Genomic DNA, 26881 nt, shown 5'->3' with positions numbered 1-26881 from the left:
CAAAGTTTCAAAATCATTGATTCCAAATGAAACGATGTACTTTTATCACTATTGTAAAAAAAGTCATGTGTAATATGTTTCCTTTTGGGTGACTCTTTGAAAAAGCAATTTATATGGAAAGTAATCCATGTACCGATCAAATTGTTCGCGACATGACTCAATTTATAAGAAACTGAATTTACAGATAGTTTCCTAGTTCTAGACGAAATTATATTAGTAGCCAAATAGGAGTTCTCGTGATTTTTGCATCACTGAAAATAGATTTGATTCCATGTTCGTATAAGTGAAATCACAAAATGAACTTCATCCAGATCGTAATGACTAAATCGTATAACCTAGTGAAACGTATTTTCTAGGAGCAAATAATCACGATGTGAGACCAGTTCCATCGGACGTTCCATTTCCTTGCAACGTTACAGGTAGTTAACATTTTATTTATTATTGTTGAAAAATTTTTATCCATTATTATGAAAAATCGAAATCATCCTTAGATATTACTTTTTCGTATTTACTTTTCTAAAATCATTGTTTAATTTAAATTACAGTTAGACGTATTTTGCCTTGGAAATTTAAATTAATTAAACCATTATCGCCATATCTTTAAGTTGTCATTACATTTAAATAAATAGATTCATTATCGTAGCTTGGTACAATTGGTAGGATTTGTTGCTATCGGTCGGTACAATTTCAGGAACTGAGTATCCTAAATCCTTATAATAACCCTTTTAGGTGGCAGGTCTTCCAATGTTCCCGAGTCGGTTCATCGTTTGAGACCAGGTGACATAGATGTTATTGCCGCGATGGGCGATTCTTTGACAGCCGGTAGTGGAATTTTTGCAACTAATTTATTGGAGATGCTCGTCGAAAATAGAGGTGCGTCAGCTAGCATTGGTGGCGAAGGAACTTGGCGAACATACTTGACGCTTCCCAATATTTTTAAAGTACGTTACTCAAATTCTTTATTCAAAAATTGATCACGTACATAAATTATATAATCATTAATATATTTATTACTTTGTATGATTTATTAATCATAAAAGAGAATAGCGCTTTCATAGTCGGCTCTTTTTATAATTAGGAATTTAACCCCAAATTATTGGGCTATGCACTTGGAGATTCTCTGACTACTCAATCAGCTTCGCAGTTAAATGTCGCTGAGATCGCTGCAATATCCAGAGATATGCCATTTATGGCCAAACATCTAGTCAATAAAATGAGAAATGATCCGAGGATAGATATAAAGAGATATTGGAAGGTTCGTATTTTAGGTAAAATAATGAGATAATAACATGAAATTAATATTAGCATTCTTTAGTATATATTAACACTGAATTTCACAATTACTTCGCCTGCTTGTGATTTCTTTCAAATCCATAATATTAGCAACATTATTGCTAGTAGTGTTGTGGTAGAAACTACTATGTTTATTATGGCTGAAAATGTGTCGAAATATTTTTATAGATATATGAAAATTATATATAGTTTTCATATATTCGTTGTAGAATAAAGAAACAGATAAGTATTTCATTTAAGTTTTATTGAAATAATTTTAAAAGTTAAGGATATTTGTTTTATGTTAGGGGATTTTCGAGTTACCAGTGAAAATCAAAAGTGTTTGGAGCAAATATCAAATTGGGCAGAAAGTTTTTTTCAGTTAGTTTAATTTTTTATTTCATTGTTCAAATAATAAAGTCCCTGTTTCTATGTTTTATAGTTGATCTCCTTATTCTTCGGGCACAATGATTTTTGTAGCAATATATGTGAACTTCCTTCTCCGTGGTCTGTTTTGGATAATCACAAAACTGATTTAATTAATACTCTTACGATATTAAGAGATAATTTACCCAGGACTTTTGTCACTATTCATATAATGCCTCACTTAAAGGAACTCGTTGCTACATGTCAAGGAAGAAAGTCTTTGAAATGCTATATAACCACTACCATTGAATGTTCATGTTTGTTCGCTTTGCAATTCAGAAATCAAAGACAGGAGTATTTTAAAATAATGGAGAGGTTCGTATAATTCAGAGAATTGTCAAAGGTTTTTGGATATCTCACGCTTAAACGAGTCGCCTGCCAACATTTTATGTTACACAATATTTATTTCATATTGCAACATTTACAATATTATTATTAGATAATTGTAATCAATTTTATTGCAAAAAGTTATTACAAAATGACACAAGTTGACTGCCATTAAACTTATTCGATGGCAAAATCTCATGTTAAAATTATCTTCAACAACTGGTTGCTTTCAGTTTTCTACTTTAATTTAAATTGGTTAATTTTGATGAACATTAAATCAATGTGCATACATATTTTTATTATTTTAGCTTTGTACTTACGATATTAGTTAAATTTTATGAAGATAAAAGTTAAATTTATCTTAAATTTCGCAAAATTCGAACACGAAGAATTTTTCAGCGATCTACATTTTGAAATAAACTATTTGACTCGTTATTAGTGGCATGATATACAGTGAAACATATCGTGTATTTAGGAGAACCTCATCTAGTCATTAGAGGAAGGTTTTCTTAATGATAATATTCTCATTTGTAATTTGACAGTCTGTGTGCATTACTTATTTCTGAAAGTTATTTTGTTGTATTTCTTCAGTTTTTATACTTGTTGTTATTTTGTTGTATTTCTTCAGTTTTTATACTTGTTGGTTGACTCAAATAACACTGCCCTATCACCTTATGGTTATTCGAATCAGTTCCTCGTTTTTGATATTTTCTCTTGCTAGACCTAAATTATACGTGAAAAACTAATTTTATCTGAACAATACACATGTGTGTGTATAACAAGTTTGATTATTCTGTACAAAGTTCAAGACTGAGATGTTGTGAATGTCAACAGCTTAGATGACTCGAATAAATGAACGTCGATATATTTCTCTGATAGGTTTTAGATATCGACATCGATCCTATGATGCATATGAGGAATATGCAGATACAATCTTGCTCAAATTTTTTAGGTGGCAAGAATTGGAAGAAGAAATCGCCAATTATCCAGAATTTCATAGAAATGACTTCACTGTTGTAATTTTACCAACACTTAAACACGCGAAGATACCACTTGCCAAGGATGGATTCGCCGATTTATCGTATCTTTCTGTTGATTGCTTTCACCTAAGCCAAAAATCTAACGCGATATGTAAGTATAATGGAGAAGCTTGTGTAATACCATGACTTTTACATTAATAATCAAGTGAAAATTGTTTCATGTATATCAAGTGGCAAATAATCTGTGGAACAATTTGTTAGAACCAGTTGGCAACAAATCTTCTGTTTGGACCCCATTATATGAAAGATTTTTGTGTCCTACATCGGAAAGACCATTCTTGATGACACGTGAAAACTCGCACAAGTTTTTCTAAATTGAAGACGCGTCTGTGATTTGATTTCGAGATTAAAATTGTGGGCATTAAAATTTAGTATAGTAGAATCAAAGTGCCCTTTTTATCCACAATACAATTTTGTTAATATATCATATACTTAATTGTAACTAATAATTATTTCTTAATTTGATAAAGTATATCTGTTCAGATATCTCTGTTATTGCATATGATCTCATCCCGAAATTTATGTATTTCACATTTGTAATCACAGCTGCCTTTTTTACTTTATATCTCACACTAATCTTTATCAGCGCTTTTATGAGACGTCTATGCTAAGTACATTCATATATGATTTCATGGTTTTAGAAAGAAATGTTACGAAATATAGGTTTGGTTGATATTTAATTGATTCAATTATGGCTTTTTATATTTCACCACCATATACAACCGTCTGAACACAACGGATACACTTAGATAATTAACACGTGGTCGACTCCTAAGACAAAAGAGCGTTGTTAGAAGTCGTACCAACTTAGCTCGTAGGAACTAGCGATCATACCAACTTAACGTTTCTCAACAAGAAAGGAGTGTAGAGTCGACGAATTTTTAATTTTCGAACGATAAATGACTGGGAATGCTTGAGAGATATTCAATGGTATTTTCAGTTATTTATTTGTCTTCCGTTTTCTATTCTGTCATCGTTGCTTGTTTGTTTCGTTCCTCTTCATTACTATCACGATAAAGTAAAAAATTAGTTACGAAATTATTATTCAGCGAAGTAAAAATTGTTCAGATTTACAGAAAAATAAATTTCCTCAGGAGTTAGCCATATTATTAATAATACATATTATTAATAATTATAAATAATACAAACCATACTATTCCATTTTGTATTGTTGAAAATAATATCGCAAATGAAAAAGTTCGTACAACTATTCTAATAGTATTTCCAAATACAACAACTATGTGTAAAATAGTTTATGCTATATAAATTTATGTTTCCAATTATTATTATTACTTCTGCTAATATTATTATTTATTATCACGCAAAGGGACGAACAAAAGTTAAAAGAAAATTCGAGTTTCTCTAATTTAATTACTGTTCTACCATGGATTAGGCTACTTTACTTTAAAACGTCATCGTCACTTTTTCAGTGGTGGTTGGATGTATTAAGAAAAATTGTTACTAATCCTTTATAAAAACACGAAGTGAAACAACAACAGTAATTGTTCTTCCACAAATACTTCATTTAGTTTATTGCTTACTTTATTGCTTATTTCGAATAAAATTTCAAAACATTTTACTTTCTACTACTATTTTTCAGTTTTCTACCGCCAGACGAGAGTACTTCGTGTACTAGTAGAAAATAATAGGTTATCTAGAAGACAAATTATACTAATAAAATGAAAGAAGTAGTAGAGTCAAATGGCTACGCTTTAACATCTAGAAAGGACACGCGTGTAACTAGCTTACACAATCCAATCAATCTGGATTTTTCATAAAAATATTAAGAAGCCAAAATTGGCGTTTTGTTTATATATTGAGGAACACAGTAGGAGCTTCACTTTGTTCGACCATTATATTGAAATGACACAAATGCCATTATCACACACCGGTATAGTGTGTCAAACATATGACTTTAACAAGATGGAACGTTTCTACTGTAATAAAAATCGTTAAAAACGATTCCTTCGTCCTTAAGTTCTTCGTCTAATTGACGAAAGCACAAGCGTATCAGAAACTAAAAATTTATATATTTTATTAAGGTATGTATTTACACGAAAGCAAATACAAAAATAATTATCAGATCTGATTCAGGTTAAGAACAGTACATCAGAAAATTTATACAAGTACGTAGCTGGCATTTACGTGGATAACACAAACTAGAGAGACAGGATTTTAATTAATTAATTTTCACTTATTGCGATATAATACGAAAGGTGCTGTCTTCCCATGTATTTGCCACTGCATGCGTTTAATTGTATATCATGTGTGCGAATCTTTTCCGATAAGTGTTGAGCAGTTTCTACATATAATTTGTAACTATTTTACAAGAAAGCACGCAGAATTTTGTGACAGCAGCGCGCTAGAGGGTGCTTCAACCGTATGCAACAAGCTGGTTAGCTTAGTCAGTGTTCGTCAAAAGATTTTTGAAACAGTGAAAAAGTACTATTCAGTGTGTTTGCAGATACAGCTATGAAAAAAATGTGTGCTATTGCCAATATCATATTTAATTCTTCTAGTTGTAAAATTATACGACAATTATAAAAATTATAAAATAAAATATAAAAAATTATAGAAATATAAGAAAAAGATTGTAAAATTCGAGGCAATAATTGTTTTTGCTCAAATAATCGTAAGCTGTCGCATCGCGTTCGTTTTCATATCATCAGTAGTCAATCAATGTTCCCAAAGTATCGATGATTCTAGTTGTGTCTCCCCGCTGGCTTTCTCAGTGTTCGATCGTCCAAAGGCTTAGCAGTAATCCGAACCCGAATTGTCAAGGCAATCAACGACGATCGGTAATTATTTTCCATATCGAAGCCGCCATTGGCATTTTCAAATTCGAACACTGAGATGGTTTCAACCGCTGTATCTTCAAAAATCTAGATTTTTCAATGAGATGAAGAGCGGGCAGCAGTATTGTTGAGAATTGTGGATCGTAATTGCCGAAATAAATATGCAGTAACATTTTAATTACATGTAGGGATGATAATAAAATAGTTTTGTATTTATTTACTGTGTGATTTACAAGATGTTCATAGATACCCATTACACGTGTTTCAGCACTCTTCTAGTCTCACTTTTATAGCATGTATACGAAACAGTGACATTCTTTTGTTCTACGAGACGCTGCGCACGCATATACAAACACATAAGTGCATCACTACTGCGTAGTCGATGCAGAGTAACGCACAAAATTACATATATTGTAATAGACATAAATTTGGTGAGACAGTGTCGGCTCGCGCACTTACAATCGCAAAGTCGCTGCATACTTGCGAATCTACAGTTATATACTGTTACGTCCCGTGACCCTCCACATAAACACCACGCCATCCATCGGTCAAGATGATCACCAGATGTCTAACATCCTTATTCGGACCTGCAATAATCCTGAGAACCGTTATAAATTTTAGCATTTTTTACAATCAAGTCCCTTAAATCCCTCAAGAATCTTTCAAATCGAAACGTTCCTTAGAGTTGTTTATTCTGGGAAAACGCGGAACAGCGAATTCTTCTCGTGTATAATGCAACTCGTGAGTACCTTTGGTAGGCAGCGGCCAGCGCCCATCCTTACCCACCAGTTGTTTCCTCATCCAATTAGCAGCCATGTCCGTTGCCCTCACTTTCTTAACGAAAATTGCTGTCAACGAATCCGCTTGTTTCGTGTTCTAGACACACCCATCAATAGTTTTCCTCCCCGACATCGCCGTTTCCGAATGGCACTTGCTAGTAACTCTGAGATCTGAACAGATCTCACTTGCTATTAACACTGCGCTGAGAAAACTCTACACGCGCCATGCGCAAAAACTGAAGTCTTTAAAGTTGTTGGAAATAAATAACTCAGTGTTATAATCATCCAACCAGCCTTATTATCATAACCGAAATAGGGAATCGACTAACTTGTGGCGTCGATTATCGTATTGTAACGAGAATTTACGTCTCTCGTTCGCGCGTTTTACCGCGAACGCGTCACTTCACGAAACGGCTTTTTTTTTTAATTTATTTATTTACATTTTACAATTTGTCCAGTAGGACATTTGGTAAAATATTATAGCTTAGTGGTATAATAATATAACATGTGGATGGCTACCCTCAGTGGGATACCATCCCACGATTTATTTCTTTCATCCCGGGATTTATTTCTTTAGTGTGGTGAGTGTTTGTATGCTAGGTTACGTCCTTTGTGAGATCTGTTGGGTGTTTCCTTTTTAGTCTTCTTTTTATGTTTGTTGCGCCGATCGTTTCCGCTGCAGCCGGTTGGGGTGCGTTGCCATTCTTTCTCTGTACCTTCTTGCATTTCTGTTAATCTCCTCTTTGACCGTTGGTATTCCCAGGTCTTTCCGAATGTCCTCGTTTCTAACGTACCATGGCGCGTTTGCTATTGTTCTGAGTATTTTAGAATTCGCGAAACGGTGAAACAAGTACTATCTTTAGTGCGCGTGACGTAAACCCAGCTTAATATATTTTTAATCGCATGCATTCGGCATTTTAATTAGCATAAGTTATTTTTAAATAGGCTCTGCACCCGGACACTGAACCGCGCGCATGTCTTTATAGCCGGTATCCACCCAGTGTATTGTAGAACAATTAGCTGCCTTGTGTTTCCCTTCATCGGTTGTTATCTGTTTTCTTTTGTGTCTACTTTCCTGTAATATCTGTTTGTTTATTTTTCATCCCTGTAAATTCTGTGGAAGGTATTAATCTGAAGGAAGGGCGGTGGCCAATACTCTTGATGTCGACAAGTGATGATTGCGACGAAAATATAACAAACAATTGTCATACACCTGCGACGGTATCGCCTATCGTAATAGCAGAAGAAGGATTATCATCTATTAAAATCAGCCTACTACCACAAATGAAATTTGTTGCGTGATTAAAAATGTAACAAGTTGTGGTGCAGATATAATCAACGGGAAATTTAATTTAACGGGAAAGAAAATAAATGTTCGAGAATTCAGTAACTTCATTTAAATTATTGTAGTAATTAATGATCCGATGATATTTTTGATATATATCGTATTGATAATGATAATTGACAATTAATAGAAGATACAATTAAATATACAATGTCAAGGAATCTGCGATCGCATGTTACTTGTTGCTATTTCCACTCTGTGTTCTTTACCGAAGATCGAACAACAATGCGGCTTCACGATAGTAGATATCGACACGTGTGTCACAGGGCTTTAATGAATTTCGGCGTGAAACACGTCAAGATACACATACTTTTAATAACATCACCCTCTTACTGAAACGGAATAATGTCTTGCATTAATGATACGATTAACATTTTTACTTCCAAAACCAAAGTAGAAACACCTTTGAATCATCTAAAAGCATGAAAAATTGACAGCAGTTGACTTGTTAACATAGATTGCTTCTACGCTTACATTTTAATGATATTTTCATTACGTATAAGTTTTTACTGATTAAGATGAAGGTGAAAATGTTTGAATTGCTAATTGCATCTCATACGAACGATCTATTGTGGTGGTATTGAAAAGAAATAACACACAGTCAGTGTAAAAGATATTCATACAGTAACTAACTGTAAGAAAAATTAAAATTATGGTAGAATATCGTTTAGTAAGAAATTTTTTGCAAATGAATAATGTTTATATATTCTTACAAGTCTCCAAAGTAATTTAAGAAAAAATTCCTGTTACATATTCCTGTTCTGAAAATATTAATAAGAATCTAGCTAATGATAAAAATATATGTGTAATATACATATATTCGTACAGTTAGCGCTTCATAGGATACAATGTATATATCATAATATAATATAGTATAATTATTTACAGGTTTCCTTTAAAAAATGGAAAAATATTTCTAGTGGTGTACTCATCAATTTAATAAATTCAATGTCACGATATTTGCAAAATATAATGGAATCAAAAGGAAACTTTACTAGCAGAAAAAGATCGGGAGTGGGAAGACTGATTTTAATAAAACTCGAGACTTGAAGAACAGCGCGAAATAATTAAACACGCATTTTTTTTTAGTTGCGGTAAATCAAGTTTATGAAGTTTATAAAGTTCTAGCCCAAAAAGGCTACCACGAAACAATTAAAAATAGACAAAAATTTGTTAATAAAAATGTTAACATATAGGAAAAGTACTACAGTTAATAAGAAATTTCAAAATTGTTTGAAGAAATTACATGTCATGACTGTTTGAAAAATTATGCCATCAATGCATATGACAAACAAAACTTGCACTTTTTGTCACGAATGCTACCATGTATTGTACATATATGTCGGAGATGAAAGGAAAGCCGAAGCCTTTCCTTGGAAATTTTGGGAACATCCTCTAGTACCTTAGCCTAGATTTTATTATAGTTGTAATTGCTTAAGATTTGTAATAATGTAAATAAGCGAGATTGGGTTCGAGGTGACAATCGGTCGCTGAACATAGCCACGGTCACGGGATGGATGTTTTATCTAACGGAGGTCTGGAGTGGTTGTATGTGTTTTCCGAGAAATGTGGTTGTGGCGGCATGCGGCCTCGAGAGCGGGCCTAGCCACGTGTGATGTTGCCTCGGAGGTGCCGATGCAATGGGACATACATTGTATTAGTAATCAAAACTCCAGGCAGAAACTGCCTAGCAACGGCGTTTGGAACTTTCTCGATGCTTCCAACGAGTGTGCCTAGCAACGGCGTTTGGAACCTTCTCCATGCTTCCAAACGGGTATAGAAAACAAAATGTAATCGTACAGGGAGAAAAATCTCCACGAGGCTGGCATTCTTGCGATTGCCTTGGAGAGTGATACATCGAGCATTTTCGACGATCGCATTTGCGTCTAAGTTAGTTTCGCTTAGTAAGGAGTTATCCCGGTGACCGTGGATTCGTTTGAACTCAAACATTGCTAATAGTATTATTTAATTTAATTATTCGTAGATCGTATTATTCATTAGGCTTAGTGTTTGTTAGACTTATTATTAGTTGTACTTATTATTTGTTAAGCTTAGTGATAGACCTGTATATACGTGTAAATAAAATCTCGGCTTTGTGAAACGATGGCTAGTCCACATGAAGAGTCGTCGCGCGCCCAAAATTCGAATCGTGATCCGACATATATATATGGTTTCCTCATTAGTTAATCTATTTATATTCTGCAATTTTATTTTCTTTTATTACGACGGCCGACATTAACACATAAATCTACGATAGTAGTAACCATTATTGCTATTGTTCGAGAATTTATTGAAACTAACAAGCATTATGATTTTTTTATATTTCATAAATTACATGCAGTTTTTATTTTATTGTGAGCAAAGTCCAGTGGTGTCGAATATGGAGAACGGGAAGCTCCATGAGGAGCGGGTCTGCATTCTGTTCGCAATAATACAAGCGTTTCATTCAAAACTTGACGAACTGGTCGACTATGACATGAATCGTGAACAATGGTGTAAGAAATAGATAGAGTTTACGCATTTGCTTTAACTTTGTACTGCTTTAAATTTTCTACGAAGTCGTAAACATAAAAATCGCAAATATAATGCGCATGTCATTACTGCTGGCACATAATTCCATTTTTGAATAAATCTTTCGAATTATTGCATGTGGTTTTTCGCGAGTCCAAAAGCTGGCATTTGTTGATTGAGGTGTTACTGCATTGATCATATAGTCCAAAAGCGTAGTTGCAACCTACGTAGTATCCAATAAAAATTTCGCCGAGTGACATAGCTGTTTGAAGTGCTTGAACACGACAAATTTGATAAAATTGCAAGTTTTGTCTTATATTCGCCGATTGATTGAACAACGTACTATATATAAACACATTGGCAAATATGCATGGGCAAAGGCGACAATTAATCTCTTCTTCTTTAGGAATGCACAGCCGATTTACCTCTGATACGGATTTAAACGTCGTAATATTAAGTTCTTGCTCACCAAATTCACGTAGTCACTGTAAATCGTAGCGTTGATTAACCTTTTCTCTACATGCAAAAGTCTTCCGTTATCCCTGTATTCTGATATACCTACAATTTTCTGCTGCTTCATCGATAGTAGGATATTTTTCTTAATAAAAGTAAATGTCAATATGCACTTTAACATTTGTTCCTCAGACAAGGGGTCATTTGCGACCCATGATTCTTTTGAGACTCTTGTTCCTCGTGACGAACGGAGTACATAGCAATAAAAATGTTAGACCTCGAATTTCATGGTCAAGATCGTTTTTGAACAAATTATTTTTTACAAATCTTCACCGATCCGAAAGTGTAAAATTACTATACGATAGATTCTCTTTACACTTTACTCTCTGTACACCCTGTACAACATAAATATGTATTAAATATTACGGGATGTGTTGCTCTGTTTCGCAATTTTTTAATAAATTTTATGAATGATAAAATCTGAGCGAGCGCAGCATTGAATGCTCTGGTAGAGCGTGGAAAATGTTAAGCTGATGGAAAGCGAGCAGCAAGAGGGCGAAAGGCGGGCAGAAGCGGTATTTTATTTAATCACTCTATTATGTCGTACGAATAACAGAAAAAAATAACAGGAAAAAGCGTCGACATACTCACGAATCATATTGCAAATAATCAATGCATTCACTCGACGTTAGTTTCTACTTGCGCATAATCAGCCACCTTACGTCGCGGTGGTCTGAAAATGAAGCATAGTCCCATTCTTATTTAATAATCACAAACCTAATTACAGATACACGCTCGCTCTAACGTCAACAATATGTTATTTTATTCAAAATCACTGTCATTGTCCCGTCCTCTTAAATTACTTTTCTTATTATACATACGTCGTGACAAAATGATTTAAAAAATCATTTTCATATCCGTGAAATAGCATTTCGAGAAATTCTTCCGCCTTTTCCTGAAACGAATAACGTGGAACTGTAGAATAGCTACATCCTCTATGATTTCGATGACTTTTGAACACATTATCGGGAATACGACTCTAAACAACTGTAATATCGGAATATATTAAAGGTGTAATTTTGTCCGATCAATTATAATTTGTTAATAATGGATTGAAAATACAGATATTAGTTAGACAGAGAAACGATGTTTGATTAACAGGAAAACTAAATGCAACGCTCGTATTTACATCAAATAACTTGACAACTATTTGGTAACTCTCTCTCACTAGCAACTCTAACACTCGACAACACTCGCAACTCAATTCTAACGACTCTATGCTTCGACGTCTCGATCAACTCTGACCCTCGCCAATGCATTCCTGCTCGGTCGTGCTCGCTCTTGTTCTCGTCCTCTCTCACACACACACACACACTTTTCGGCTCACATACTCTGGCCTCTCGATTGCCACTCCTTGGAATATGAAACCGTACTTCTGTTTTGACGCTGCTTATCTTTTCTCGCGTCACTGTTACTAGGCGCTCTTGGATGTAAACAAACCACAAAAAAACGACGTACACGGTGTTTTCTAATTTCAGCCGATCTCCAATCAAAGCTATTCTACGATATTACACAACCATTTCCTGTACATGTAACTGTTAGACGGCTATAGTTTCTGAGATATTCGGAAAAAATTATCGATGTCAGTCCAATGAATTCTACCAATGTATAATGTATATAATTATATACAATTGTGCATCCGCGACAGCGTACGCGCTGTTATTTGTTGCCCGACCATCTTTTGTTTATAGTATATACAGGATGTTCAATGTAAAACAACATAAAGGCTGATTCTTGAAGGTAAAATAAGACGGAAATCAAAAAGAAAAAAATTGCGTTTTCGGATTTATTTTTGAATTATCGACAATTAAAAATCGGCCGAAATATCACTGTGCGCGAGTAAATCTCCTTACACGAACGAAAGTAGGTCAGCTCAAGCAGCGGGGTACACGATGATCATCAAATCGAACGATAGATGGGCAGCAGTTTATTTTGTACTACAAACTATGACATTCGGAGACGTAGACCATCCTGCGTAAAGTTTTTTTAAGAAAAATCATCGATTATGCTTACTCATTAAAATCCATAGCAGCATATCGTAAACCGCTTTATTTTCGAATAGAGAGGATTAGTGTCTCCTTTAATTCTTTGTCTCGATAAATAATTAATAAACAAAAACACATATAGACAATATTTGTAGAAAATTCACACACGTTGGGAAATCGCACACGTACCTCGAGTGTGCGCACTGCTGACAAGAAAATCGTAATGAAAATAGCAATGTTCACAGAAAAAACTACATATGAATTAAGTATTCTTGAGCTACTACTGAACGTAGCCGTACGCTGTTTTGCATAAATCAGAAACGATTTCCATACAAACTACTGATCACTAAATATTACAATATCCACACACATGCACATGAAATAAGAAATCAGGAAACACGGAAAAAACTGCAAAAAAATGATTTAAACTTATACTCGAAGAATTAATTAAGGTATCGTTTTATGCAGTAACGGGTAATAATAAATGTCAATTGAAAAATTATATGTATCGCATTAAATAGCTCTTTTAAAATTTTCGCTTTTGTTGCCGAGATGATACTATCCTTGGAAGGCAGTTCTAACCATTTTTAAACACATCTGGTGAGCAGCCTATACGTTTTTTCAATAGACATACCCAAAGAAACACCTGAGTTAACGTGTCTATTCCTGACCAATTTCGAAAAAATCATACAAAAGAAGTAAACGGGTTGGCCAAGAATATTGTACATTTTTCTTTCTGCAAGAACTCTCACTATTACCTTGTTATGTAACATGTTTTAGTGACTTTAGAAATTTGGGCAGAGTCCAACCTCTTTCTTTTAGAAAGAGGATAGAACAGTTTTGGAAGGGCAAATTCATTTCGACATCGTCGAAGAGAGACGTTAACCCCTTCCCGTGCCATTTAGCTCGACGAAACAGACCAGACTGATGCTCGTAAACAGGAACTAACACTCTGTCACGATCGTAACGGGCAAAAAACAATGCGCGAGCTCGGCTTGTTATGTTTACGTTTGACCCAAGTATCTAGTCAGACTCGCGATATTCATGTTTGGGCCAAAATCTTCATCGCGAGTCTGAGTCGCTAAAGTACGGGAAGGGGTTAAGAGGACTGTATAAACGTAAAATTGAAGTTAATCGTAATTGTAGTATAGATTTAAGTTATTTCGCTGTACGTATTTTTAGGCTTCTTTATTTTTAGTTCCTTGAACTTCTTTCCTTTATTATTGTATTCTTTGTTATTTAAAAAATGTTTTATTTAGTTCCAACGCGAGTGATTCGGGTGTGTAGTGTGTGTAGTTTTTTTTTTTTATTTATTTGTTGAAATTACAATCAATTCTCGCGTTGAGAATTTTCAGTAATTTTTCTGGCGTGGCGCAGTGACATGGCTGTTTATTTATAATAAGTTAATACTTATTATAGATAAGTATAATTTATAAGTATTATAAGTAAGTGAATGTTTTTAATTTGGATAACTAAATGAATCTAGCGTTTAGGTCTAGCGGGTAGTGCCTCTTCAGCCTGCGAATCTGGTCCGTCATATCAGGTAGTCCAGTGATTAGGGGGTTTCGGTGTTTGTTGACTCTTTTGCTATATCTGTCGCTATATTTTGCTATTTCCTCTTTGACTGTGGGTATCTTGAGGTCGCGATGGATGGTTTCGTTGGTAACATACCAAGTATGCGTCTATTAAGGATCTTAGTATTTCAATGTTGGAGTTACTTGCTGTTCCCCATAGTTGATTCCGTAGGTCCAGACAGGTTTTATTACGGTCTTGTAGAGGGTAATTTTATTCTGTATGTTTAGTTTGGAGCGTCGGCCCGTGAGCCAATAGAATTGTGGCGACAAGGACTATGGAACTTTCCAACAGCTCCGCGATACAAAGCGCTACGCTACGCCGTCAAAACGCGACACGATGCACTCAATCTGTCATCGATATCTTCACGCTTCTTCAGCCGAATTTCTCTGAAGGGCATACAGGCGCCAGCCACGAGGGCACTTATAACGAACGCACGCCAGTGGGGATATCGATGGGCAACGGAAAAAGAATCAGTTCTGTCGGAAAAATAAGCACATTCGACCACGAGCCGCGAGACGCGAAAGACGAAAGAAACGGGCACGCTTTTATCGAGAAATCAACCGAACGACGCTATCGTTTATCGACGTTAAGAATCAGCCGATGTTAATTGCAAATTGTCAGTTGTTGTTATCTGTTTAATAAACATTATTGGTTAAATATCACCTAATCTACTTCAGTACCTATTACACCATTCCACCTCAGAATTTTTTTTAGTTTTAGTTGCTTCGTTTTATCTGAGATAAAAGTGTTTTTTCCGCGTTAGTCTCCGTTAGACTAGTGTGTGTAGTGCGTACAATACGTGTTGTGTGTATCATTCTCATACCACAGTTTGTTTGTAAAAAGACAGAGCTATATATGTCGGGGTGACGTTGTGGATAGGGTTGTATGTGTTTAATGAATCTCCATTGGAATTAGCCATCGTTATTGTATAACAAATGTACGGTTTATTAACACAAGTATAGATACCACAGACTTGACAATCAACCACGGCGATTAGGCGCTCGCGACACTAGTGACAATGGCCTTAGGTTCGATAACGAATCCGCGGTCAACGTGATGATAGATGTACGTGCTCACAAAATTTAAGTCGGACTCTTTGTTAATAAAACGTGTAATATTCATTGATCGTAAGGCGTCACTTTTTTCGTCCATGAGATCGTAAGAGAGAATGACTTTCCGTCCCGATGATGCCACAGAGGAAAACTATGGTAGGGTGTGTCTAAGGACACGAGATCATCGGATTCATCGAAGATAGCCTTCGTTCAGAAAGTGGGGGAAATTGACGTTCCTGCTAATTGGTCAATCTCCATATCGGTGGTTAGAAAAAGATGCTAGGGAAGGTTGCTAGCGGGAAGCGTCGTTCGTTGAAAAATAGATCTGCCCTATCTTCCAGTAGTTGGGACAAAGATTGTTTGTCTGTTTGAGAGACTTTAGATAACTAAATCTTAATATTTATAACGGCTCTCGGGCTAGCTGATCATGTACTGTGGATACGCGTCGGTATCTGGTAACCTTCATACCCGAAGAATAGGATCTGCGTGTGGCGAGCCACGGGACAGAAACCGTTGGAATGTTCACTGTCGCGTGCCGCTACAAATATTTCTTTTAAGGAGAGCTATAGAATTGCTCCGTACCTTTGTTAGACAAAGCGTTCATCCCGTGACGGCGGCTACGTTCGGCGACTGGCTGTCGCCTCGAGCCCAAGCTCATTATCACAAATCTTGAACAAATACAATCGGATTGAAAGAAGACAATTGTTTCATTATGCCTATGATAGAATCTAGATTACGGTGTTAGGGGATTATCCCAAAGATCCAAAGGGGAGGCTTCGATGTCCTTTCATCTCCGACATATATATATATTTACGCGGAGGAAATTCGCACGGACGCCAGGCCGCTTCTGGGGAAAGCGGCGTGGTAGTGTCGGACTCTAACCGACTAAAACCTCCACGATGACCATCCCGGCTGCGAGCGTGAGAGGCCCGGGAACCAGTGCGAGCGACACAACGCCCCCCCCCCCCGCCAACGCCTAATACAGCCACTGATGGAGCGGTATGTGGCCATATCACATTGCGCCTCCTCGCCGGAGCAACCGTGACCGGTTCCCCTACCAGACTGCTTGGCGGCCCCGAGGCGTTGAGCCGCCAGCTCGAAAACCCGAACGCCAACGCCACATGGAATTCCCAGGCGATCACCCATCCAAATCTCGGTAATATCTGACATTCGGTCATGTTACACTAGCTAGAAAAATTTACCGATTGTCCAGCTGGACAAATTGTAAAATACAAATTATGATTTAATGACGATTATGTGAATATGAAAAGTAGATTCTTTTTCTTTCCTGGAGATCTCCTTCCATCTTTCATTTCGGGATTCATGCGCGACTCACGTTCAAAACATATCAAAGATATGCTATATACGTATATACTTTAAACAAAAGCGAAAGGGGAAATAAGCAACTAGTTAACTAAAGCGAAAAGATAGAAAAAGCGAAACATCTTCGAAAAAGCTGAATTTTACGTGGAATTTGAACGTCCGACGAGGACTGGGAAAATGTTCCATTGGTCAACGTATTATCAATTTTCATTATTACCTTTATTCGCAAAGAACTTCAATTACAAGAGCAATATGATAATGACTGAAATCCCACAGTAAAAATTAAATTCAACATTGGTTGTTATTTTTGAACATTTGCTGATTATAATTTTTGTCATTTTTAAATAGACAAATACGAAGATTATAATACATCTTTCACTTACAGAAACTGTTCTAAACTTCTCTAACCATCCTTAAGTTTCATTGTTCTGTGAATTTTCATACGTCATCAAGAACGGTCTTTCCGAAGTAGGACACAGAAATTTTTCAAATAACAAAGTGAGAGACTTACTCTTGTTACCAACTGGTTGCAACAAATCGTTCCACAGATTATTCGCATCTTGGGAAACACAAAACATTTCTGATTATCAACGTAACACTCATGAAATAATTGTATAGTTTCATCTGTTAAACTCACATAGTGCATGTAGTTTTTGACTCCAATGAAAGCAATCAGCGTTAAGATATGAGAGGTCGGCAAATCCATCCTCGGCAACAGGTATTTTTGCATGTTCCAGAGTCGGTAAAATTACTACGGTGAAGTCATTTCTATGAAATTCTGGATAATTAGCGACTTCTTCGTCAATCTCTTGCCACCTAAAAAAATGAAACAAACTAGCTTATTCTTCATATGCATATTAAAATATATATCAAACGGTACTTGAAATGCGTTAGGGAAATAATATCGCATAAATGTGAAATAAGAAAAATAAGCTGATTGCAGTGCGAAATGTCGCATCGCGCTGAGACAGAAGTAAAATGCCTTTGTTAGTTACCAAGACTTCGCATTTTTTCAGTATAAACATCTCACATTTTGGCTTCGTAATTACACTTCGTGATCATTTGGATTATCATAGTAACTAAAAGTTCGTAGTTTTTTACAAATTATGTGGAATAATCCACTGCCAAAATTAACGATTTCCGATACACGGTATGGTAATGGAAAGGTGCAACACTTTTTCAAGATAATTAGGGTAAATGCCGCATTCCTAATCGGGATAGACGCCATTGATTTAGTAAAGGCTAGAGGTGAATTGAAACTGTTTCGCACTGAAGGAGAATTGTCGATGATTCATTTACGGAGAGAAAGAAGGATGAAAGTTGGGGTATTTACACCATATTGATACGACACTTTCACGGAATCAGTCGATAGCCCCTTTGCGTTCACGCGTCATTCGAGTAAGGGTCTCGCCGATCTTCGTGATAAGAGAAATGAAATGTTAGAGGTTGTCATGTGTAGGACCTCGTCATGTTTATTGCTACGCGTAAAATCAATCGGCAAACTCGCGCGGGCCGCGAAATCTCAGGAGGCACGTCCTGCGCGTATCTCATTTACCCCACCATCGAACCTTCCGCACGTCTTCCGTGCATGCGCACGAAATGTCGAAAGTGTTGAGTTTATGTTAGCTATCGAAGCGACGACATTTAGAATACCCCCGAACGAGATGATCGCGGTGCATGTATCCATTTTGTATAAACATTATTTATATGCGCTAGAATATATTAATCACTTATGGTGGCAATGGACTAGAGGAAACATTGATCCTCTCTATTCGAAAATTTAATGGGACGATTTTCGAGTTGCTGTTATGGATTTTAATGAATAAGCAGATTTAACGTCTAACCTATGATTTTTCTTACAAGGATGGTTTATGTTTTCGAATGCCACAATCTTTTTCTCTACGACTTGTACGAGGTAAGCTGCGGATCTATATTCATTCGTGTAAAATAACAAAGCGCGATTCTGTTGTTCTCGATTCTCATCTTATTTTAGCTTCAAGAATCTGTACCGAAACTTACCTGCGGTATCAGACGAGTATCGATACGTTTGTGGTGTTTCAAGTACAGTACTTGTTGGTATCGGTTAGTAAAGAATCAATATCCTGATTAACTGAACAATAACTAATACCTTTGCCTTTGATATTAATTGATAACAGATTGAAATTCCTAGATCGCTGTCGATAACATCGATACCGTATCGAACACATCACTAGATATGTGTTATAGAAATACGAACTCGTCGTCTGAATAGACGCTCATAATATAAATTTATAAATATACTTATCAGTGTTTTTCATCCAAAATCGAGCCCGACATTGCTCGAGTCGTCAATAAGATCTTAATGTGAATTGAAATCAAAGATGATGAATCTATGTCGTTCTCTAATAACTCGTTTCAATAAAGTTATTCACCAACATATAACGAGAATGGAATACGCTTAAATATGAAATAAAAATTAAAGTAATTGGGCACAAAAGCTGCTGCGCCTCCGATTTTGATGATATTTAACTATAATGTAAAACTCATCATTCAAAACAACATTATGCTATAAACATTATACCATTACCCGACTTTGGTTTCCGAGATATTTGCAAAAATCTGCTGCTAATACTACATTAAATCTTATCTATACATGCACGTTCATGGCAACGTATGCGTCAGAGTGGTGCGATCGCTTATCCACTGTTTCTATAAACACATCATAGCTGGTGTGAAACGATCTGTATAGCGGATGAACTCCTGGAAAAGCGAAAAAGTTTGACAAAATACGGGACGAAGGCAATGCTAGTCAATGTCGACGGCTAATAGCCTCACGCGTTCTGCGGTTCCATTATACTGAGCGACAGGTGAGATACTCGGCAACACTGAGTACCATTGCCGTCACCGCGTGTTTTGTCAAACTTATTCGCATTTACATTAAAAACAAAACATGATTTTCTGGCTTTATTGAAGCTGTCCTTAGCAAAAATGTTTGTTCTATCGCGTGCTAGTGTTGGATTCTAGATAGTGTTGTAGACATTTAATTTTTGAAATAAGTTGGAAAATCTAAGGAAAAGAATGACGCTTTCTATGCGTTCTTCTCGCTTTAATCATTATCTACACATATTTAAATGTCTATAATACCATAACAGTACATATCATTTTATTCAAGAGAGCCACAGTATTTTTTGTCCAAAACACATCTCGATACACAGCTACTAATGTAAAAAAACAAAACATTCGCGAAGTTGCGAATTTGAATTTTTCTTACATTTTTTCTCAAAATTGAGTTTTTCAAAAGCTGTGCGTTCTAGCAAAAAATGGTTGGCCAATTCGTATTTAGCTCAAAAGTGTGTACATGAATTACTTGTTGAAGGTTGCAAAACTAAATGCGTGTTCAAGAGCACAATCCGTATTGAATGTAGATCGGTCTTTCAATTAGGCCGTCGTTAAAGTCTGATGGCAGTCAGCCTCCTCACGGTGCGACGACTGGATTGCTCAGTATTGATACTTTTCTAGAATAGGGTTCGACTTTGTATAGTTTTTGACAACCGCTGAGATATGTAAGACTTGTGCGTTCAAAATGTTTTTTTACGTTTTCGAGGTAGTTAGAATAGTAGTTAGGTAGGATAAATATTAAACAGTTCGCCCGTTATAAAGATTATTTGCAGGTCGCAGCGATGTGTTTATAGACACACAACAGTAGATGTGTGGTCACACCATGCCTTATAAGTCAGATTCAACATAGTAGTAGCAGCAGCTTTCTCCAAATATTTCGGAAACTAATTGAGTTTACCCACTGTAGGAAAAATGTTGAGTTTCACAACATACTTAAGTTTCATTAAAATGGGAATTGTAGCCCCTTTTATCTATAATTACTAAGATTAAATATAAAGTATGATATAACAAAATTCTTGTAAGTGTTTAATCCTCAAGCACAAAATATTTAAAAAGTTAAATTCGGAAAATTATACAAACCTCTCAATTAATTTATAATATTCCGGTCTTTGATCCCTAAATTGTAAAGCAAACATACATGAGCATTCAATCATGGATGCCAAATAGCACCGCAATGACTCTCTTCCTTTGTGTGCAGCAACCAGTTCCTTTAAGTGAGGTGGTGGTATAAGAGCAACAAAAGTTCTTGGTAAATTGTCTCTTAATATTCTAAGAGTATGAATTAAATCTATTTTGTGATCATTTAGCATAGTCCATGGAGAAGAAGTTGCACACATATTAGAGCAAAAATCATTACTTCCAATCATCAACGAAATCAACTGTAAAACATAAAAATGTAGATACTATTGCGTAAACGATTAAACAATAAATGAAATTATACTTGCATCTTATACTTGCAATTTCATACTTGCATCCAATCTTTTTAAATTGTAATTGTAATTTTGAATTATATTGCAAGTGTGTTTCTAGTGAATAAAAGGTAATGTAATTAACTTTTGAAAATAGTTCACCATAACTGCAATGAAATACTTCTCGAATTACAATGCCAATAATTTCATTATGATCTTTATTCCTTATTAATGAACGTATAAAGGCCTTGTCTAATTTTTATTTTAATATTTGAATAAAAATGGTAAAGGTGAATAATTTAGATTTTATGTGAATTTATGTTCCATTAATCAGTTTTTAATTTCAATGATTATGTGCATATTAAAACACCACCTGTCATGTAGTAAATATGTATAATATATAATTACTTTGTCTACATACGAACCTTCCAATGTTTGTTTATATCTACTCTCGGGTCAACTTTTATTTTATTGACCAGATATGTCGCCATGAAAGTCATATCTTTAGACATAGCTCCAGCTTCGGCGACGTTTAACTGCGCAGCTGGATCAGTACTTATAGCGTCTCCAAGTGAATAACCTATTAATTTAGGATTGAATTCCTGCATATAGAAAAATCGGACTATGAAAGATTTCAGTATTCGCATTTATGGCGATAACACAAATCGTGTGCGTAAACAATGCAGATGTAAAAAATGAACATACTTTAAGAATATTAGGGAGAGTCAGGTACTCTCGCCAAGTTCCTTGACCGCCGATACTACCCACTATGCCTCTATTTTCAATGTTCACTTCGAACGTATAAATCGAAGTAACTCCAGCTCCGATTGTCACGGAATCACCCATTGCAGCAATGACATCTATGTCTCCTGGTTTTAAATGGTGAACCGACTCGGGACCTTTGGAAGACCTGCCAGCTAAACAAATTAAAGTAAAGACATTAGAATACATATGAACTTCAAAAGATAAGCATCAATTTTACTATTCTTAAACTACAGTGGGGTGAGAAGCTTATAATGTTATATATCTTCAAAAATGATATTAATAGGACAAGACTATGGATGAACTCGAAATCACATTGACATTCTTGTAGCCATTACAAATTATAAAGAACTGCGTTCTTCACTGTAATTTCCTGCTACAGAAATTTACCGATTGTCCCTAGGATAAATTGCAAAAATTATTGGAAATAAAAGAAATCTGCGATTTAAATTGAATAATGATTTTAAAGAATAAATACGACGATATAATATTTACAAGTGGTATCATGGAGTATTTGACAATAATAATCATAAATTTGTTTAAGTACCTGTTACATTGCAAGGAAAAGGGACGTCTATTGGAACTTCCGTTTGAAATTTATATTTATTCCGTAATTGAGACATTCGATCGCCATTTCTTGTGCCTACAAAATAGTTATTTTAAAACAATTTACAAAAATACTTCATCTGTGATGAAACATTGCACGCGATATATCATAATTCCGATCAAGTAATTGCAACGAAGGATTTCAGAACTTTTACAAACGTTATCGAATTCGTTCTTAATTTTAGATATACAGATGTATGTTTTCATCTCTTAAATTTAACGTGCATATTTTAATCGTCTAGAGTTTTAATAGTATGTGACAACTTTCGTGAGCTACTGTATATTTTCAAGATTTATGCTATAAAGTAAAGGCGTTCAGTGGCGAGGTATCAACTTTTCCCGCGCAGCCCGTCACTAACTTAACCAAAACCCAATTTCCATCTGAAATCACAATCAGGTTGTTGCCTCTTATACTCGTATAACAAGACTGACCAGTATTTTAAGAACAAATGGAAATGGACATCTTTTGATTTCACATTTACCTAACAACTTGTCACTTTTAATACACTTCAGGACTGCTGTTTAGTTTCGTTACGAATTTCGAAATAAGTACTCTTTGCAAAATTCCCCATCTCAAGAACGAGAAGAGGGTGCCACAGAATTCATAGCGTATGTTACTTGAAAATATAATCTCTACAATATTTGTATGTTAAAAGAAAAATGATCCGTGCTGTGCAAGTTTTTGTCTACTTTTACCGAAAAAAAATTTCGACAACTTATCATTTTATCACGAAAATATATATATTCACAATAAAACATTAGTCTATGAAAAATAAGATACACAATATTTCACTTCCTCCAAAAAGCATCTCTCTAATCAAAAGAAAGTGATATTATTGCATAAAGACGTAACACGAAATAAACTAAAACAGACGTACCGTAGGATTGCGTTAACCAATTACGATATCCACGGTAGATGGAACTGAGAATCGACGTATCCAAGGCAGTTCTTTGCGACATGGTCAGCACGCATAATTCCAATACAAGGCACAGATACAGCTTCTTCATCGTAAGTTTTCTTGCACAATCAAATGATCACTTTTACGTTTCCACAGTGATTTTTTATTTTTGTTGATTATAAGAACAAAAAGATATAAATTTTTTCGATGACTGCTAACTGCTACGCGTATTATCGAGGGCCTTGATAGCACCGCATCCAGTCTTAGCTGTTGCTAGTTAAAGATCGTTACGAACACTGTTCGCACTCATAAAAGGTTTGAATCTGTTATGCTACATGTTCATAATGTGAGATAAATTGTATTCTTTGATTCAGATACTCCCATCTCAATTATTTTTCTTGCTTATGTATTTGCATTTACGTCGTTAACAAGGTCAGGAAAATTAATAAATACGGATAGGCAACGCCTGGGCAATTTTATTTACATATTATATTGTCACGTCCCGCGCTGCGTACGCGCCGTAACGTAGACTAAAACTACCAATAGCGCGAGTGAGCGTCTCAATTTGAGATTCAAATAAACTTTAACAATTTGTATAGAAACCAAATTCGAGCCTCACAACCCCCACGGAATAACCCGTCACATGACGACCCCTCCACGTTAAATCTAATTATAAATAAGCGTAGCGACATGGAAGATAGAGAGGTAATTCCTTAGTTCCGAGTAGTTAAATCCTCAGTTCTGTGTGATTAGTTCCTCAGTTCTTGGTGATTAGTTCCTTGGTTCTTGGCGATCAGTTCCCCAATTCTTGGCAAGTAATTGCTTTGTTCATAGCGATTAGTTCTCAATTCCTTTAGCTCTTAATTTCTCAGTTCCTTTGTCTTTCAATTCTTTAGTTCCTTAGTTTTTCAGCTCTTAGTTCCCTTAGCTCTTAGTTTTTGCTCTTAGTTCTTAAGTTCTGTAGTCCTTTAGTTCTTTTGCTTTTAGTTCTTTGTTTCATTAGTTCCCTGTTCTTGTCAGTTTTGTTTATCGACGTGTTTGTATTTGTCAATTTGTAAATTATTGAAAATTAATTAAATTAAAATCTTGTAATTAATAAGAGTGAAAACGTATCGCGAACGATTGTAACTTTGAGTATTCGAAATCTCAACGACAATTCTGTCAATACCCAATTAGAATTAGAATAGACATTTGTTGTGGAGAATATTTGTCTAATAATATGTAGCGGCACAAGAGTTAGAATTTCATTCAAATCATATTGTTGTTTTGCTTCGGAGTATGAAGTTCGTTAGGTTACGTATAATGTAAGAATAAACAAACTGCGAGCAAAACAACGTCGCCGCTACATGTAACCATAAAACAAAGACAAATTTGAATCTTCCGACTTCCCCCTGACGACTATAAATAAACGGACGCGATCGCAAACGGATTATTATAAACTGTATCCAAACGACGTTACACACGCCGTTTTACGACTAGGACATTGTATTGACGATTTTAAATACAATAACGATTTTACTTACCATCTAGTAATCTCATCATTCAACCTCCTACAAATTGGTGACCCCGACGTGATAAAAGTGATAGAGATAACCGGGAGAGTGTCGATAAGACTTCGAACTCCGCGAGTATTAGAGCGTTCGAGATGACGAGTACCGGCAAAAACGAGCTCGGTAACGTGGACGCGAAAAACGCTCAGTTCCGCATACCACCGTTCTGAACGGATGATGTAGAGCTGTGGTTTAATGCGTTAGAGGCACAGTTCAAACACGCCCGGATTACGAGTGAGGAGGCCAAATATAATACCGCCATCGCGAATATCGATAAATCTTATGTTCGACTCATCCGCGGCACCTTATCCAATCCACCGGAGAGCGGGCAGTACGAGATCCTCAAAAAGGAACTCATTAATAGGTGGCGAGTCAGACGCCCGACACCTATGTAAAATAATAGAGAGCGAACAACTAGGCGACAGGACGCCTTCTCAATTTTACCGGGACCTGAAAAGCCTCGCCACCCCTGCAACATCGGACGAACTCATCCGGACTCTCTGGCAAGGCCAACTCCCGGTGCACGTGCAGCGCGTCCTGGCCTCCGCCCAGGATAAGAGGCCCGAAACTCTGACCACGATCGCCGACAGCATCCACGAAATACGCCCGGAACTAGGACAAGTATTGTCTGTCTTTGTTCACGGGTGCTTTCCTCGGCTTCAACTTATCGCCATACAGAACCCGGGCACCCCTAGGGCCATAGGGGTTGGGATACGCCCAACCATCGCGCAAGGCACCCAGTGCCTTGCTACCTTGACTAGCTAAGCCTGCAGGGGCTGTCGCTCGTTACAGATCGAACGGGGCGATTCTAAGCCCTACCGTCTCACCAGGACGGTTCCGGAGCAGGTGGGACGCTGCTCACCCGCCGAAGGCCATTCGGGGCGAGCCATTACCCCCTAAATCGGCCCTCTTGTCAGCATCTTGGCCATCAACCACTGTCACCACGAGTCCAAACCCATAATTGGCCGAGCAGAGGCGTCACTACTCCCACCGGGCTTACACTCGACCGCCCGTGGTACCATCCTAAGTCATTGGTGGGACTATCGTGTGGATTTACCGCCACGTCACTGCCAGCCGGCGACCTGCTAACCGTACTCGACAGATCCAGATAGGACTCGCGTAAGCGGGGGCCTCAAGGCACAAAGTGCCCGGGAACTTATCCCGACGGTCCTATCCTTGGCATCAGGATCCTGGGTGCGCTACTACCCAAGGCCACGTAGAGAAAGCATAGACGAGCCTCTCGCCTACACTCCCGGCGACCTTCCTTGCGGTGTACAGAGAGGACTCACGTAAGCGGGACGCTTGTCCCGACGGTCCTCCCTGGCTGCGGGAACGTGGGTTTGCCAGCCCTCATAGACTTACATAAGCAAGTCCTCCCTGCGGAGCCCGTATCGGGACAATCGAAAACGCGGTAGATCATTGAACGTTAGCAGTAGCGCAAGGTAACGACGATGAACTACGCCAAATCCTCAATTCCGATTCTCGCACGCTGCGGCTTGAGAAGATCCGATTTCCTGAAAAAGACACCGAAATATACTGCGACACGTCGACCGGAACCTTGCGGCCGTTCGTACCGAAACAACATTACGACACAACGTGTTTCAGTCGTTACGCGGACTTTCCCATCCGGGAAAAGCTGGTGACGACGCGTTTTGTCTAGCCGTCTGTAAACAAAGATTGCCGTACGTGGACGCGGCAATGTATACCGTGCCAACGTAATAAAGTCAGCAGGCATGTATCATCACCAGTTGAATCGTTCGGAACTTTAGCAGGCCGATTCGAGCATATACACGTGGATATTATCGTAATGCAGTATTCACAGGGCTTTCAATACT

The 26881-nt window shown here is 36.7% G+C and overlaps 2 protein-coding genes and 1 long non-coding RNA gene across 3 annotated transcripts; 1 reads left to right on the top strand and 2 right to left on the bottom strand.

The window, feature by feature from the left end:
• Window positions 1-362: 362 nt before the first annotated feature.
• Window positions 363-3419, top strand: LOC117165141 (phospholipase B1, membrane-associated-like). The gene is made up of 6 exons (XM_033348596.2): window positions 363-419; window positions 730-941; window positions 1079-1255; window positions 1715-2013; window positions 2978-3156; window positions 3237-3419. Exons 2-6 carry the CDS (start codon window positions 801-803, stop codon window positions 3377-3379), a joined length of 939 nt encoding a protein of 312 aa, XP_033204487.2. The 5' UTR covers window positions 363-419; window positions 730-800; the 3' UTR covers window positions 3380-3419.
• Window positions 3420-9776: 6357 nt separating this feature from the next.
• LOC117165151 (uncharacterized) lies at window positions 9777-12539 on the bottom strand. Its single transcript, XR_013060570.1, has 4 exons — window positions 12138-12539; window positions 11600-11903; window positions 11058-11343; window positions 9777-10980 (listed from the first exon to the last, which is right to left on the bottom strand). It is a non-coding gene; the product is annotated as an uncharacterized LOC117165151 (long non-coding RNA).
• A 4634-nt stretch (window positions 12540-17173) lies between these two features.
• Window positions 17174-23833, bottom strand: LOC143303876 (phospholipase B1, membrane-associated-like). The gene is made up of 7 exons (XM_076625977.1): window positions 23476-23833; window positions 22539-22634; window positions 21935-22146; window positions 21655-21831; window positions 20901-21199; window positions 17581-17759; window positions 17174-17502 (listed from the first exon to the last, which is right to left on the bottom strand). The coding sequence occupies exons 1-7, from the start codon at window positions 23603-23605 to the stop codon at window positions 17357-17359; spliced, it is 1239 nt and encodes a 412-aa protein (XP_076482092.1). The 5' UTR covers window positions 23606-23833; the 3' UTR covers window positions 17174-17356.
• Between the last annotated feature and the right edge of the window lie 3048 nt (window positions 23834-26881).

The sequence above is a fragment of the Bombus vancouverensis genome, chromosome 17, assembly GCF_051014615.1.
Source record: "Bombus vancouverensis nearcticus chromosome 17, iyBomVanc1_principal, whole genome shotgun sequence".
Classification (NCBI taxonomy): domain Eukaryota; kingdom Metazoa; phylum Arthropoda; class Insecta; order Hymenoptera; family Apidae; genus Bombus; species Bombus vancouverensis.
The sequence above is the reverse complement of the archived record's forward strand: the minus strand, read 5'-3'. Positions and strand labels throughout refer to the sequence as shown.